The sequence below is a fragment of the Natator depressus genome, chromosome 5, assembly GCF_965152275.1.
Source record: "Natator depressus isolate rNatDep1 chromosome 5, rNatDep2.hap1, whole genome shotgun sequence".
NCBI lineage: Eukaryota > Metazoa > Chordata > Testudines > Cheloniidae > Natator > Natator depressus.
In genome coordinates this window covers 118,239,088-118,256,102 of record NC_134238.1, presented here as the reverse complement: position 1 = coordinate 118,256,102, position 17,015 = coordinate 118,239,088, and the positions used below count along the sequence as shown (strand labels likewise).

At 42.6% G+C, this 17,015-nt stretch overlaps 1 protein-coding gene across 1 annotated transcript; it reads right to left on the bottom strand.

Annotated features, from left to right (window-relative positions):
- Positions 1-1,264: 1,264 nt before the first annotated feature.
- LOC141987071 (thioredoxin-like) lies at positions 1,265-11,564 on the bottom strand. Its single transcript, XM_074952112.1, has 5 exons — positions 11,421-11,564; positions 6,915-7,019; positions 5,344-5,403; positions 3,209-3,274; positions 1,265-1,475 (listed from the first exon to the last, which is right to left on the bottom strand). The coding sequence occupies exons 1-5, from the start codon at positions 11,442-11,444 to the stop codon at positions 1,413-1,415; spliced, it is 318 nt and encodes a 105-aa protein (XP_074808213.1). The 5' UTR covers positions 11,445-11,564; the 3' UTR covers positions 1,265-1,412.
- Positions 11,565-17,015: the final 5,451 nt, after the last annotated feature.

Here is a 17,015-nt window from a genome sequence, read left to right as displayed (position 1 = left end):
TATTAAGTTTGATGATCCATGCAATAAAACCTCCTAGCCACTAAACTTATTGTAAGGTTGCTGTGTGATGAATACATACACAAGATGTCACACTAAGTTCCCAGCTCTAGTCAGCTGAGTTCAGCAGTGTGACAGCAGGAATCTTCTGTCATTTATGAAGCTTGTGTCTGCCTCACTTTCCCTTTGTGCTTTTGATTGCTACCCAAGAGGAGCAAAAGGTTAACACTGCTCTTGGAGTGAGACATGAGGTGTTAGTGTCACCAATGGGTCAGTAAAGAACTTGGTGAAACCAACCCATATCAACTGAGAATCAAAGAAACAAGGCAAAACCCAATGACTAACAATCGACACTTAACTCTGGAAGGCAGATGCAAATACTCAGTGCATTGTGCCCTAAAGGGCTGCAGGAGCCTTGTACTGTACAAGTCTGTCTAGATTTGTCACAGGGAACTAAAGACAGGTATTGCTAGTGCCCCAAGACCTCATTCAGTCATAGAGACCAGGGGCCTGCCCCCTGTGGAATGGTGTGGGTCCTTGGGCACTCCCAGGGGACTGGTTACAGGTGGGGAATAGACCAGACCCTGGATCTTGTGACAAAACGGCACCAAAGAGCTTTTTGTGGACTTAGAAATTGAAAAAAGCTTCAACCTGAAGTCATCTAGACAATGAAGCCAATTGACAGCAGATAACACATACCAACCTTGCTAAGGTTGTTTTGGACCCCTCTTCCCCACCCTCGTTTCAAGTTTTAGCAGCAAATAGTTCTCACTATATTACTTCTGAGCCAGGCAAGCGAGGCATCTTGAATATGGAATCCTAGGAATGTTTTTCTAACATAGTGACCTTCTAAAGCCATTAAAACTAGTTTTGGTACCTCTCGCCAGACATTAGCATGACAACATAGTGTGCTGGCACCTCCAAACCTGAGCAGAGTAAGATGGATACATTACATGGTACAAATCAGCTATTACTGCAAAAAACATGCTTTTTGGATTAAGATGAGTTATGGTGAACTATTTGCACTGAAAACTTTGTTCAAACAGGACAGATTGCTGGAAATTAGCGATCTCCTGCTATACAAAGCAGGTCAATACTAGTGAGAATAGCCATCTAGTTTTAGGGGAGTACTTCAGAGGGATTAACTTAATATCTAGCATTTGATCCAGTAGACCACCACATTACCACCTAGCCATCCATCCCCAGAAGCAATACAGCTATATATTATGCAAGCTGCCTAGTTTCACACACTGGACAGCAGTCTCTGTAAGTGAAGAATTTACATTTTATTGTACTCATTTACAGTCTGAAGTGACAATTTTTGGATACATATTTAGCTACCTTGATTAGTTTCCATAAGTAGAAAAAGTTACAGGCTATATGTAAACAGTCAACATTAACTGTTCAGTGTTCGATCAGCGTAGCTTGGTAATACTTTCTTCCAGCGTCACTTTGTTTGCCCCAGAGAATTCGTGCACCTGTAACAAGAATTTGTTTTAAGTATAGCCATTTAAAAACAGTGATTTTAGCCCAAACAGTTTTATAATCCTTGGAAAGATATTGGCAATTTTAGTCCCATACTATAATAGGTGGCCAGCACTGGAGGTCTGAAGTATTGTTTTGCTTTCCAGATTTTGTATTCTGCAGCTCTGCATCCCAAAGTATTTTACACACTTTGGGCCAGACCCTAATATATTCTCCAGTCTTACACACACAGTTTTACAGATTTCATATGAACCAGCTACACATCCCAGGCCAATCTTGGCTCTCAAAATATTAAGTTGTATAGAATTAAACTTTTCTTACCAAAATCTTGCATATTATCCACAAGAAGTCAAACTATTCAGTTAAACTCTGGATGCAAGACCATGTCTTTTCACCTACTGCACTAAGGGGTTGACACCACTTCACATCCAGATGAATTAACTTTAGATAAGTAACACTTTGAAAACATGTTCTCCAGCTGAGTTAGATTTGTGAACAAGGCACAAACTCAGCAACAAAAGGATATATTTAGTTTTAAAGACAAAGTTACTAGAGATTCTAGAAGATAAGAATCTTGTCTACACTGGACATAGTAACCACCTACTCAATCCACCTAACATTTGAGGCATATTTTCTGATGGGCAAATTTAGTTTTTGAAAGCCACAGCTCCCACCCCCGGAACACCCTTCCTAAAATGAAGGAAATTTGAGCAATGTGCCTGCAAGTCTGGTTATACACTAGCCCACAATGAAGATGTCAGTCAGTATGAAGGACCTGTTTTATATCAGAGCACAGCCATCCATCCAATTATTTCATAACTAAGTGCTTTTGGAGAACAGCCAGCCAAATGAGGTTACTAAATCAGATATTCCAACCAGAAGCTCACCTCTAGGTTGAGAGAAAGCATGAGAAGTCTTGCCCAAGTTCTCTTTATTATAGCGCCTGGAGTTTAGACTTAAGCATCAGCTCTGCCATAATTTACAGAAATTACAATTTTGTTATTGTGCAGAAGTATTGAATTTGTTACTTTAGCCTTTCTATATAGCTGAAGAATAAACACATCTATATAAATAGATTAGTTTGCTTGTTTTTTGAAACAAGCAATGAATTTAGCTATGGGTCCAAAAAGATAGGACTAGTAATTAAAATTAAGTCCAGATGGCCTTCAGCTGGGATAGGTGCATAAAGCAGGTTTCAGACATATTAGGTTCTGAAGAGAGAAGCTCAAAGTCTGGGTCATAACTTCACATTAGGATTTACATGGAATACAAACCTAGAGTGTTGCCAGAACTTGCTACATGCAGTTAGATCATTTAGAAGTAGTTTCTAACATTAGTGACCTATTGCTGTAGGCTAGGCATTATCCTGCTCTTTGGGTGCCAATATGAACTTCCTTGTTTCTGAGGCTACTCTAAAGCCAACTGTGCTCTAAGTGAGAGAGTGTAAGTGAACTATATTGCTCAGGAGGTAAACTGAGATGCAAGCTATTGAGAGATCTTCACAAGGTGCCACTTCTCCAGAGTCAGGAATTGGCTAACTATTGTGTGGGGTCACTTGCCCCAGTGTCCTATTTTTCCCTAGAATAAAACCTCCAGCAGCTCTGAGTTAAATCTCATTAGCATGTTTTTTCTGACCCCATACATGTAGTTATTTTAATTCATATTTACTGTTTCAGCATCCTCCCCACCCCTATACACCGTTTCACTAAGAATGTTGAAAACCTACCTTTTTGCCCTGCTTGTAAAATTGGAATGTTGGCATGCACTTGACTGAACACTCTGAAGCAATGTCCTAAAAAAAAAAAGTTTCACTGCAATTTTAGCTTGGCAAATTAAACATACAAATCTAATTTCTGGTTAGTTAACAGATTACAGAAAATGAAAGGAAACCAAGTAATTATTTGCTACTCTGGTCAGTTTAAGACCAGTCAGTTATGTGAATATACTATAGTCTTCCTGTTTTGGATTTACAACTAGCAGCGGTTTCATCCTCTTTGCTGGATTTGTTTAGACAGAAACAAGACAGACTACTCCTGCAGAAAGTAGCACAATACTAGAGAAAGCTAACTTTCTTCCATATCATGCCTTATTTGTAAGGTAATTTTACAGCTGAATGTCTGCCTAATGAGTTTGTTAAACAAGCCTCTACTAGTCAGCCAGGTTTGCAGTCTGATGTTACTTCCACCTGTTCCAACCTGTTCTGAACCTGTATCAGAAAGGCTCATGAAGATATTCCAATTAGAAGTATTTGTCATTCATTACAAAAGGACAAGTACTTTTAAGCAATGAGTAGCATTCCTGCTGTTTATCACCACTCAAGAAGATTTTATCACTAGCACAGAATAGCTTCAGGTGAGATGCATCAGCTGTAAGAGATCAGATATCTAATCAAAGGTTGTTTAGGTTATCTAACTGAAAGATTTGGGGAGGAGGAGAAGGGGAAAGAGAGGGGGAGTGAAATTTAGATCAGCTACACCCCCTGCAGAGAGCAGTGCCTATGCTATTCAAGATGTCATCCTGTGCTCCTACTGTGAAAGGAAATACATAAGTAGGTAGTTTTCCCCTCTATAATATTAGGAAACTATGGGAGCTGAGTGCAAGATTACCGCAGGTTCTAAACAAGATCTGCGGGCAAGCTAGCAATACTTCCAATACACAGACAAGCCTACAGCGTAAGTACTTCAGAAGGCAACAAATGTTGTATCACTTATATAAGGGCCAAGTGGAAGCTTTGAGCAGTTATCAGAATTAAAGGCCAAAAGGGATTATCAGATCACCTTGTCTGACCTCCTGTATGTTGTAGGCCATCCCCTGCACAATACACCCAACAACTGAAATTTGACCGAAGTATTACAACCCACAAGAGACTAGACTTATGTGCCACAAGCAACAAAAGCAAGGATCAAGGTGCACCTGTGCCCAAGGCCCCCACAATAGCATGGCAGTGACTGTGCAATATACCCAGGTAATTCTGGCAACTGACCTGCATCCACATGCTGCAAAGGAAAACAACCCCCTTCCCCTCCCATCCCATCCGGGTCACAGCTAATTTGACCTGGTGGAAAATTCCTTCCCAACTCCACACATGGCAATCAGTTACACCCTAAGCATGTGAGCAAGAACCAGCTAGCCAGGCACCAGAGACTGCACAGTGATACCACCTCAGAGCCCTGTCCCTCACCATCTAATGTCTCATCTGCAGCAATGGTCACCCCAATGCTTCAGAGGAAGGATATTAAAAACCCAGAATACAATAGAGGAGGTGTAAGAGTGCAAGAGAATCCCTAACTGACTGTTATAGCCAGCTGAAACCCTGAAACCATGAGCTTTTAGGAACATAAGAAGTCTCCTGAAAGGATCTCAGCTTCATTAGAAGAACTGAAAACGAACTCAAGTTTACACTTTAATATGGCTTGATTCCAAATATTAGAGAAATCTCCCTATTAACATTGAGACTTTAAAATTGATATTTTAGTCTAGTCTGAATGTTTATCAAGTTTGTTATTCACATACACTGAGGACAACAGGAGCTTTGGATATGCAAGGAGTACAGGATCAAGATCACTTTAGCAATCAGACCGATCTCTTGTCAATTAGTGTTTGCTAGGAATTAAAGTACATGATAGTAATTCAACATTTCTCCAACAGGGGGACTAAAATACCCCCTTTAGAAATAACAATTAATCCCTAGTTTCTTGCTCTAGGTAACTACTGTTGCAGGGACTGACCCATTTTGAGAGCAAAGTCCACCTCAAGTTTTAGGAGACAAGGTTTCCCAGTATTAGATTGTATGGCAAAGTTAACCTTTACTGCCAATTCTGCCACAGTGCACCAACAAGTAATACTGTTTGAGGACCTTACCTGAGCATCATCCACATCAACCTCAAGAAACACTATGTCTGGGAACCTCTCACAAAGACTCTAAAGTTTTAAAACAAAAAAAATTGTTAAAATTGCAGTTTTTATTTCACATAAACCTTGTTTAAGAGTGCTCTAGGATAGTCTTCTATAAGAGCCTCATTTGGGGAAAAACAAGTCTTACCAGTTAGTATCTTTTACTAAAAAGTAAAAAAGTTTCATTTGCCATAGAGCAATGATGTCACTAGCTGGAGCATCAAGAGTTCACTTACATGTACAATAGAAGTCATTAAGATTTTTAGCAGTACGTTTTAGTTTCAAATGCTTTTTACTGAGATCTTTTATTAGGAAATTAGGGCATTTCCCTCAACCACAAGGTCATGTGACAGATTTGTCTCTAGGATGATTATATTTGCATGTGCCTAAGTTTTAAAACCATTAAGCAAGTTGCAAGTCAGCTGAAGAGTAAGATTTACAGAGTGATACATGCACTCTCTTCCTTGAAATGAATCTCAAACATGTATTCCTTTTTAATAGCTTTAAAGATTGTAATGTTTCTCTTTTGACTGAAGAAAATTGATGATTTGTGGAAGTTTGACTCAATTCCTCAAGAGAATTAGAACAAAGTTTTAATAGAGCTGAGACTTTGGAGAGTCACAGGTGAAGTATGTTCATTCATCAAAAAGGTTTACTCTTGATAAAGTAAGCAGATACAGTAAAGCCTCAGTTACAAACTGACCAGTCAAGCACCTCATTTGGAACCAGAAGTATGCTATCAGGCAGCAGCAGACACAAAAAAGCAAACAGTACCGTACGATGTTAAGCTACTAAAAAAGGGAAAGCAGCATTTTTCTTCTGCATAGTAAAGTTTCAATGCTGTATTAAGTAAATGTTCTTTTTTAAACTTTTAAAAGAACCACCATAATGTTTTGATCAGATTATGAACAACCTCCATTCTGGAAGTGTTCATAACTCTGAGGATCTACTGTACCAGGATATTAGTACAATTTCCCAGCTACACATTTGTAATAGTTTACAGCCACATTTTACACTAATGAATCATGATTAGTTTTCACTGATGGCTATTCAGAGTTAGCATGCAGGGTTACAGTTCTTTACTTTTCTAGTTTGGGTCATAAGTGTTAATATCACTTCAGCCTATTCTGTCATTTTGATTGTTAGAATGTTATTTGAGATTTAGACTTCAAAATCATTTGACAAGGCTGTCTTTTATGGCACCAGAGACTATGAATTTTATTTCAATTTTCTTGACCTTGTCAGTTTGTTATGATCCCCACAATAAGTGGTGAAGAGCATTTCACTCTTTTGGAGGGAGAATGCTTTAAAGAGAGTGGTGAAGAATTGTTTGGACAATGTTAGAAATATCATTGTTTTGGTTAGTCACACGTAGATCACAATTGAGGTTTTCTCGCAAGTCTTCCCCCATGAGTATCAACTAACATAAGACAGTTCAGACATCTATAGTGACCTAGTTTTATAGTAGGATATCCTTGCACTAGTCAAGTCTCAGCTGTAAAAACTAGCAGAGTATTGAGTTTGGAATTGTTACTTACATGATAAAAAGGTTTGATAATGTTGCATGGTCCACACCATTTGGCTGAGAAGTCAACAACTACAAGCTTATCACCAGCAGATTTCAATTCAGACTTAAATTCTTCCTGTAGAGAAGAGATTCAACACCAAGTTTTATTTTTGCAAGTGTGCTCTAATCTTGTTTTTGAAGGTCATACTCCGTTTCCAGACTGGATATTCTGGTGGCTCAATCCTAATGGCCAGTGTTGCATACCAAGACTTTCTTTAGAATCAGTGAATTTTTAATACACTAGCATGAGTCCAAAAAAGGGTCTCCCACACCAACCCAAAAGCTATTACAGTAACCTTATTACTTTTTCAGCAATAGAACAAGTTCTCATGTAGGAATTACCCACCAAGTTGTAGCAGCAGATTTGTTGTACTAGCTGGCCCAAAGCCAAACAAAAGAAATACTTGAGTCTAGATTTTTTTTTTTTTAAGTTTACATTAAAAAGAAACTGGGCATGCAAGTAAGGCAAGAGTGAAGGAGGGAGAGAGTGTGCTGAGCTCTAATCAAATACTTGCTCTAACTAGTGAAGCAGGTGCTTCCGACTGCTGGTGTTCTGGTATGTTTGATGCATGAGGGTCTCTTTTATTAGACTTGTTATCATTCTAATCAGATAGAAACACAGCTTCTCCTTATATACAAACATTTGTTTCCAGTCAACTGTTTCTGAAAATGCCATTTTAACTGCAATCAGTCAAGTCTGTCCAGTTCTTCCATCCTACATTTTAGAACTTTTACCCTTAAATACCACCAAAGCAGTAGGTTTTGATGCAAAGCAGGTGACTTATGCCCATAACTATCAAAGCCCTACCTTTTGTTTGTTTTCCTGTTGTATGTTAAAAACTGCACAATCATTTAGACTCCACCAGGAAAACAATTTTCTTCATGTTCCTGCACCAACAGCCAAGTCTTCTATAAGTTCAGCAAAGGATGGAACCACTCTTTCTATTTAAGCAGCTTACATGTGCAGCAGATATAGCTAGAGCTGTGAGACTCCTCTAGTGAAACACCATCTACATTTGTGAAAGTGGGCTAGTTTTGAGCCAACACCACTGCAAGGAGTCTGGGAAGCAGATTTATATTTTGTACCAAGACTGAGGCGTTACCTGAATTTCACTTAAACCATCTGGCTTAAATTTGAGCACAAGACTCAAAGGGTACAATCCCACACAACATTTAAATGAATGCAATTAAAAGCTCACTAGGTTTGCTTAGCTCTAGATCAAGCCACCTTAAGGTATTTTAAAAGACTGCTGTGTTCCTTTAGTATATTATAATTCAGAAATTTAGCCAGATGGCTGACAAAAGCAGCCCAACTTGTATGCTACAGATAAAACTGAGAGACGAACAGAACATGTACCATTTTACTGTTGGCTGAACATTATCCACAAGGAAATTCTGCTATGCAATTTGCTGTATTGTAGAGTGCAGAGACGGTCATCTGTACAAATTGGATTTAGTTGTGTTGCTACAGCCTGGATTTCAAGGTAGCCATGTCACATGAATTTGTAGTCCTTAGAAATACAGTGACACTAATTATAATTAAATTGTATAATATAAAACTCATTTATTCCTATTTGTGGCCATGTACAAGATGTGCCATTTTAACAATTCTTGATGTTAAGGGATCAAAGAAACCAATTCAGTTTTTGAAGGAACCAGCATTACACTTTAGATAACCTGGGAAGCTATAAGGCAACAGAGCACTAAAATACTGGTTCAGAGACCACATTAACCTACCTGGCCACCAATAACTACCCCGACATGCGATTCAGACATTTAGTCATGTTCTCTACTTCACTGCATCCATAAAGCCAATGGAATTCACTAGGGTGGAACCAGTGGGTATGATCTGCTTCAGTTTTATGCTGAAGACTACCTTGGGAAACCCAGTTTTCGGTTACATGAAGAAACTAGGACCCAATTCAATACCAGAATAATTTTTATTTAACAGCTTAAGTTTTAAACTAAGAGGACACAATCACAGCAGCTTTGCCTACACATAGCTAGCTCTCTGGAAACACTATCTTGTGACAAGCCAAGTACTTAAGTCCACTAGTAAGGTGACCTGGTTTATTGTCAACATTGGGTCCCCCTTTTATTCCACTTCCCAAAGTACTGGGCAAACTACTTGCACAGATGATCACAAACCATTCTTGACCTAATGTCCCCCCCCCCCCCCCGAAGGGAATCTGCATGCTTCCTATAATTGTTACACTGCTACAGTAGCAGCCAAGCTAATCAACAGATGACACCGAACTTGTCTTCATCAGAGTCACCTTTACAGTGTAGACAAAAATATATATATATATATATATACATATACCTTCAAATCAGCAGCACTGCTATGGGTACCTGCATGGCCCCACAGTATGCCAACATTTTTATGGCTGACTTAGAACAACGCTTCCTCAGCTCTCGTCCCCTAACGCCCCTACTCTACTTGCGCTATACTGATGACATCATCATCTGGACCCATGGAAAAGAAGCTCTTGAGGAATTCCACCTTGATTTCAAAAATTTCCATCCCACCATCAACCTCAGCCTGGTCCAGTCCACACAAGAGATCCACTTCCTGGACACTACAGTGTTAATAAACGATGGTCACATAACCACCACCCTATACCGGAAACCTACTGACCATTATTCCTACCTACATGCCTCCAGCTTTCACCCTGACCACATCACATGATCCATTGTCTACAGCCAAGCTCTGTGATACAACTGCATTTTCTCCAACCCCTCAGACAGAGACAAAACACCTACAAGATCTCTATCAAGCATTCTTACAACTACAATACCCACCTGCGGAAGTGAAGAAACAGACTGAGAGCCAGAAGAGTTCCCAGAAGTCACCTACTACAGGACAGGCCTAACAAAGAAAATAACAGAACGCCACTAGCCGTCACCTTCAGTCCCCAACTAAAACCCCTCCAATGCATTATCAAGGATCTACAACCTATCCTGAAGGATGACCCAGCACTCTCACAAATCCTGGGAGACAGGCCAGTCCTTGCCTACAGACAGCCCCCCCAACCTGAAGCAAATACTCACCAGCAACCACATACCACACAACAGAACCACTAACCCAGGAACCTATCCTTGCAACAAAGTCCGTTGCCAACTGTGCCCACATATCTATTCAGGGGACACCATCACAGGGCCTAATAACATCAGCCACACTATCAGAGGCTCGTTCACCTGCACATCTACCAACGTGATACATGCCATCATGTGCCAGCAATGCCCCTCTGCCATGTACATTGGTCAAACTGGACAGTCTCTACGTAAAAGAATTATAACATTCATAAACTAGTCAGAGAACACTTCAATCTCTCTGGTCATGTGATTACAGACATGAAAGTTGCGATATTACAACAGAAAAACTTCAAATCCAGACTCCAGCGAGAGACTGCTGAATTGGAATTCATTTGCAAATTGGATACAGTTAACTTAGGCTTGAATAGAGACTGGGAGTGGCTAAGTCATTATGCAAAGTAACCTATTTCCCCTTATTTTCCTAACCACACTCCCCCCCCCCCCCAGACGTTCTTATTAAACCCTGGATTTGTGCTGGAAATGGCCCACCTTGATTATCATACACATTGTAAGGAAAGATTTCAGAGTAACAGCCGTGTTAGTCTGTATTTGCAAAAGAAAAGGAGTACTTGTGGCACCTTAGAGACTAACCAATTTATTTGAGCATAAGCTTTCGTGCGCTACAGCTCACTTCATCGGATGCATCAAGGCCTCTAAAACGCTACCCCTGCCAGTGGCAAGTCAGGAGCTATACTTTCACAGCGCAGGGCGTGCCCGACATCAGTTTCTGCTGAAGTGGTTTGTAATGAACTTCATGCAGCGCCCACTTGGACGGTGCGCCGACAGCGCCAACCCGAGCTGCAGGGGCCTACAGTTCACCCTGCAGCCGACCGCCGCTCCGGCCAACGTGACTGGCAGCTAGGAGCAGCAGCGCCATGCAAGGGGACCGCTCGAACGGCCAGTAACCGGGGGGGGGAGGGGAAGAGGACATTCCACACCCACGCGACAAGGGGGCCCGCCGGAAGGGGGAGGGTAATGGATCCCCTCCCCCGCGCAGACCGGCCGCTGGCTCAGCCAGAGGCTCCTCAGGAGAGCAGCTCCCCGAGGCCTGGCGCAGAGTCCCTGCCCCCCCCCCGCAGCAATGGGGTGGGGGCGGCCGTGCAACGCGGCCCAGGCCCCGAGGACACCGCCGCCCCAGAGGCAAGGCGGGGGAGAAGAACCGCCCCGGGCCCGGCCGCCCCCCTCAGCGGCAGGGGCCACCCACCCCCTAGGGCGCGGGCACGAGGCGGGGCTGCGCCCGCGCGCGTTCCCGCGAGCACTGAACCGCCCCGAGCCCCCAGCGGCTCTGGGCAGCAGGGAGAGCGCAGCGGGCGGGCGGCGCACAGCCCTGCCCGCCCCCGAGACACTGGTGAAGGGCGCCCCGCCACTAACAGCCGCTCACCAGGTTCTCCACAGCCTTCACCATCTTTGTCACCCGGCTTGCGCTCACGAGACACTGCTTCACTGAGACTTGGCCCGTCGATGTGGGATGGCATGGCCGCCCCCTGCTTATATAGAGGCCAACCCCCCCCGCCTCAGTGCGCACGCGCGGTTCGCGTCCCGCCCCTCCTTTTCCCAGAAGAGGCGGTTGTGCGCGAACGGCTGACGCAGCGGAGCTCCTGTTCGCCGGTGTCCGTTCCCTCCCCCTCAGCTGGGCGCGCGCTGAGTGGCGCGAGTTAGCCCCCCCTCACCCCCCGCTTCCCTCCCGCTCGCTGGGCGGCGGGTCTCCGCTGAGCTGTCAGGCGGCTGAGGCGGGGGGATCCTCCTGAGGAATCCCCACACCGCGTCTCCCGCCCCGCAGCGAGAGGGCGGCTGCGGACACTGGCTCCCCCGCAGAGCAGGTGTCACCCCCTCGGCCCCAAAGGAGAGAGGTCTCCTTCCTCGGCCTGGGAGCGACACAGGGCAGCGCCGAAGCCAGCCAACTCCCTGCCTTGGGCGGGGCCGCACCGAGTGTTTTTTTGGGCAGGGCCAAATCTGCAAGCGAGGCTCTCACTCTTCCAAAAAATTGCAGCGGGGAGGCCCTACGGGAGGGGGGGCAGGAGAGTGAGCCTGGCCTGCCCTCACCCCACAGTGGCTGCTCCTGCCCCAGTTCCCCCCTCCTGGCAGGGTGAGGTGGGGTCACAGAGCTAGTAGCTCAGATTTGGCCTAGCCGCCCCTCTCTTGTGACAGCGGGGCGGCAGGGCCAAATCTGAGTGGCCCTGGAACTCCGCACACCAGGTCACAATGCCCTAGGCTGCTCTTGCGATTGCTAACCTGGGCGCAGGCACGTCCCCCTACCCCGAAATAATAGGGATGCCAAGGGGCAAGAATTAAATGAGGTAATGGAATAAAATGTGTGAGATGTGTTGAAAACCGAATCACGGCCAGTGAGATGAAAGCCTCCAAATCCACAAAGGGCACTAAAACTTGTATATTAAATAATAATAATAAAAAAAAGCGAGGATTTCGCAGCAAATTTCAATTTGTTGGTAGAAAATTCAAATACTGAACAGTTTTGGTTTTCACCTGGAATATTTTGGTTTAAAGACGTGCCGTTTTTCAACTAAAATTTTCTGAGGAAGGCAGTTTTTATGTATTCATATTTATCTATATAAATGAAAACACAATAAAACACAAGAAACCTACAGATAAAAAAAAAATTAGAGAAATACAAAACACATACATTCAAAATGTACAAAGTAAAAATTGTGGTGATGTGCTTTGGCGTGCACTTGCAGCAATAAAGCAAAAAAGAACCCTGAGGTCTGGGTGAAGATGCTTAGTGTCATAGTGCAAATGCATTTTGTCTTTGGGGAAATTGAAAACAGATGTTAAGAAATAAAAGGGTGTTTTTCTTTTTTTAATTATGGAAAATAAAAAATGATTACATGGACGGAAATATTTCCTATATGTGTTTGTTTCTCTGGAATTAAAGTGGGCCTCTTTTGTGTCACCTGGGCGAAAAAGAGAGGGCAGTAGGTAGTGGAATTTTTGGCGTTAAAGCAACTTTTGATCAAACAGCGAGAGATGCTTGTATGCAGCATTAGTCACAGCAACATGCTGAGGGCGGGCCTACGTTTCCTTACATAGCTCATGGCTCTCAGTGACTGCTAAAAGCTCAGTGACTTCGGAAAAAACTGCTGTGTAATGATGACCAGGAAGTATTTCACATGCACAGGCCCTACTCAGAAGTCATATGCTTTCCTTCCCTCACTCCTTGCTCACTGGTCATTGTTGATGTTGCTGCTTGTGCATAGCACTATTTACAGCTCATATTACTGGAAAAAGTCCAGCCAGTGTGCATTGTTTAAGTAGTTTTAGTCGACTCTGTATGATTTATGGTTTTTCTGAGAGCCTGCAAGTTGCCGTGAAGTTTTCTCTTCTTTTGGTTTCAGAAGGAGAAATCAGGGGGGTTACTGAGTTCCCAAGTCAGTGTTGGACCACAGACTTCCTACAATTATGAAATCTCAAGTAGTCACTTGTATTGCTTAAATTAAACTAGCCCTGGTGTCAAGGTTCCTTCCCCACTCTGAACTCTAGGGTACAGATGTGGGGACCTACATGAAAGACCCCCTAAGCTTATTTTTACCAGCTTAGGTTAAAAACTTCCTCAAGTACAAACTTTGCCTTATCCTTGAACCGTATGCTGCCACCACCAAGCATCTTACACAAAGACCAGGGAAAGAGCCTACTTGGAGATGTTTTCCCCCAAAATATCCCCCCAAGCCCTGCACCCCTTTTCGTGGGGAAGGCTTGATAAGAATCCTCACCAATTTGTACAGGTGAACACAGACCCAAACCCTTGGATCTTAAGAACAATGAAAAATCAATCAGATTCTTAAAAGAAGAATTTTAATTAAAGAAAAGGTAAAAGAATCACCTCTGTAAAATCAGGATGGTAAATACCTTACAGGGTAATCAGATTCAAAACATAGAGAATCCCTCTAGGCAAAACCTTAAGTTACAAAAAGACACAAAAGCAGGAATATACATTCCATTCAGCACAGCTTATTTTACCAGCCATTAAACAAAAGGAAATCTAACACATTTCTAGCTAGATTACTTACTAACTAACAGGTATAAGGCTGCATTTCTGATCTGTTCCCGGCAAAAGCATCACACAGACAGGCGAACCCTTTGTTCCCCCCACTCCTCCAGATTTGAAAGTATCTTGTCTCCTCATTGGTCATTTTGTTCAGGTGCCAGCAAGGTTATCTTAGCTTCTTAACCCTTTACAGGTGAAAGGGTCTTGCCTCTGGCCAGGAGGGATTTTATAGCACTGTATACAGAAAGGTGGTTACCCTTCCCTTTATATTTATGACACCTGGTTATACATTTAAAATAATAATAATGATGCAGTGAACACCCTTAAAAAAAGTTCCACCAGTTGGAAAGAGTCTACTGGGTTCAAAAATATTTCTCATATTTAAAATGGACAATCCCATTAAAATCTTTCAAACTGCATGAAACTTTTAAAATAACATTTTATAGTGTATTTTGGGTTTTGGTGTATTCTGAGTTTTATTATTTTTAGAGGGGTGTATTTTGGGGCTCATTGCTTGTGTTTCAGTGTTTGCTGCACGCTTTAAAATCCTGGAATGAATTAAGTTGAGTGATTTTAAAATGTGACTCAGTAGTTGTGCAAATTGTCTTTTCACTCTAGATACTATGGTTACTGGGTGTCCCTATAATTGTAGACAGATTATCAAGATGAATAGATTTCCAGGTCCTTTGCACACAGATGACATAAATATTTGTACCCTATAAAATATACATGGTTTAGAGGTTGGTGGAGCTCAAGCCAAAGGGAATACAAAATGTTAAATTGATTGTTAATGAGAAAAATAAGAACAATTTTAACTGGCAAACAGATAAATGTTTGACTGTAAAGATAAAATATTTCTAACTCCTAATAGACCCTTTCTTTTTGTTCCGGTAGAAACAGGTATCCCCTTTCACCAAGCTTTAGAGGTAATCCCTGGTTCTTTATCAGATGGGTTCACAGTTATTGTACTGCTTAGTTACACACCTTCTTTCCGGCAAAAGATGTCTGTTTATTATTTCATTTCCATAGGCTGTCCTTGTGTCTTTAAAGGATTTTCACCATGTACCAAGCTCCCAGGTGATTTATCCTGCCTGGGAGATGCTGCACAGTCTTTATGGTGTGCTTTTATTGCCCTTTGCTTATTCGTCTCCTTTTGTGAACAGGATCAGTATCTCTCTCATACATGCCAACGATATGCCCAGGGCCACTTTACACCACTCTGACAGCATAAAGAGTCATAAAACCAGAGGCTTCAGAGAGTGGATAATTGTGTAAGGGGATTCTCTGGGTGGTGCATAACTGGCATAATGGTGCTATATGCCCCTTCTTAATGTCTGGGGTAGGGTTGTGCTGGAGGCATAGCCAGGAAGAAAGCACTGCTGTATTCTGCTACTCTCAACTGCCAGAGCATACCCTTGTATCCATGGACAGTTGATTGTAAATTAGAGCAGTCTTGAGGCCCAGAATACCAAGAAGTACAAAGGTGGCATAAAGCCTCTCTCTCTCCTCTCTCTCTGTGCTGTGCAGATTTCAAACAGAACTGGGAATCAGGCCGCTGGTCGTCATACAGCCTGCTTACAGAATACATGAAAACTGAAACCCAAATAAAGTTTCAAAGATATCCAGCACTGACAGGGTTAACAACTTTTAATATAGTAACACAGTCTGTGACTGTAACGGCACTCCAACCAAGAGGGCAAGAGGCTCATTGGCATCTGTTAGTGAGTTTCAGCTGGCCTGCCAAGTTCTAGTGTACCCCAATTCTTTAAAGTCATGAAACATACCTGATGTGTATCATGCCAGGTATCAATAACAAGCTCATAACTCACTGGTTATTATTATCATCATATAATGTAGATGAAAGCAACTGATGCAAAGTTATAGACATAAACTGAAATTATAGTTCTCAAACTGTGTTTGCCAGTTGAGCAGGAGTTATTCCACTCTAGACAAAGGGATGTGGTTTCCCCACCAGGGAGTTACTTTTGAAAGAGAATGAAAATGGATTTACATATTGCATAAACAGATCTATTGAGCTAACAAGGGGTAGAGGCAAAACCTCACACTATCATGATGGGGGGAGGAGTTTCTCAGTCACATGTTTAATGTTCATTCAATTACACTGCAGGGCATGGAGGGGAGGAACTAAGTAATTTGCATTTTAGCAATCACCACCAAGTGGGGGAAGAAACCAGCATGAAATTTCCTTCACCAGCAGACTCCATGCTGCTTTTCCCACAGCTTGCATGAACTTTACTTTGTGGGGTAATCATCAGACGAATCCATTTCAAAAGTTCACTGGACTATAAAGGCAGGGGCAAGAAGACAAAGGAACTGAGCACTTTGGATTTTGTGGGAGATCCTGACTAAAGGGGTTGGTCAGGCATCATGCTGGAAGGTAGATGGGTAAGAAGTCTACCTTGAATGAAGGCTGTAGCTTGTTCTGTTAAACCTTAGTCTCTAGAAAGCGTTTTTCACTCTTATTTGCTTGTAACTTCTAACTCTATCCTTTATACTTGAACTCACTTAAAATCCTATCTCCTTTTAGATTCGTAGACGTTAAGGGCAGGAAGGACCATCATGATCATCTAGTCTGATCTCCTGCACATCAGAGGCCACAGAACATCACCTACCAGCTCCTATAATTGTTATTTTGTTAATCAACTTGTTTTACTTTTAATGTAAACCAACGCAGTGCAGTGTTTGCTTTAAAGTACTGCTAACTCCAGTTATTGTGGCAGGCTGTTGGGTTTTGTCTCTTTAAAGGAGCAAATGAACCAAGTATCTCCCTGAATGGTCCAGAAGAGGGATGGGCTTCACAGAGCACACAGTTTTGGGAAAATTCAGCACTAGGAGTGTGTTGGGGTCATCTTGCTGTATGCAGAGTGTGGCTGGGGGTTAACAAGCAGGCTGCTGGGATCAGAATTGCTGAATCAGAGCTGCTGAGCCCACACACAGTGCAGGCATGTATAC

Coding starts and splice junctions, on each gene's coding strand:
- LOC141987071 (XM_074952112.1), bottom strand. CDS start 11,444: ATGGTGAAGGCTGTGGAGAACCTG. Junction 5,404..6,914: donor TTATCAAACCTTTTTATCAT/GTAAGTAACAAT, acceptor TTAAAACTTTAG/AGTCTTTGTGAGAGGTTCCC. Junction 1,476..3,208: donor TTTACAAGCAGGGCAAAAAG/GTAGGTTTTCAA, acceptor TTCTTGTTACAG/GTGCACGAATTCTCTGGGGC.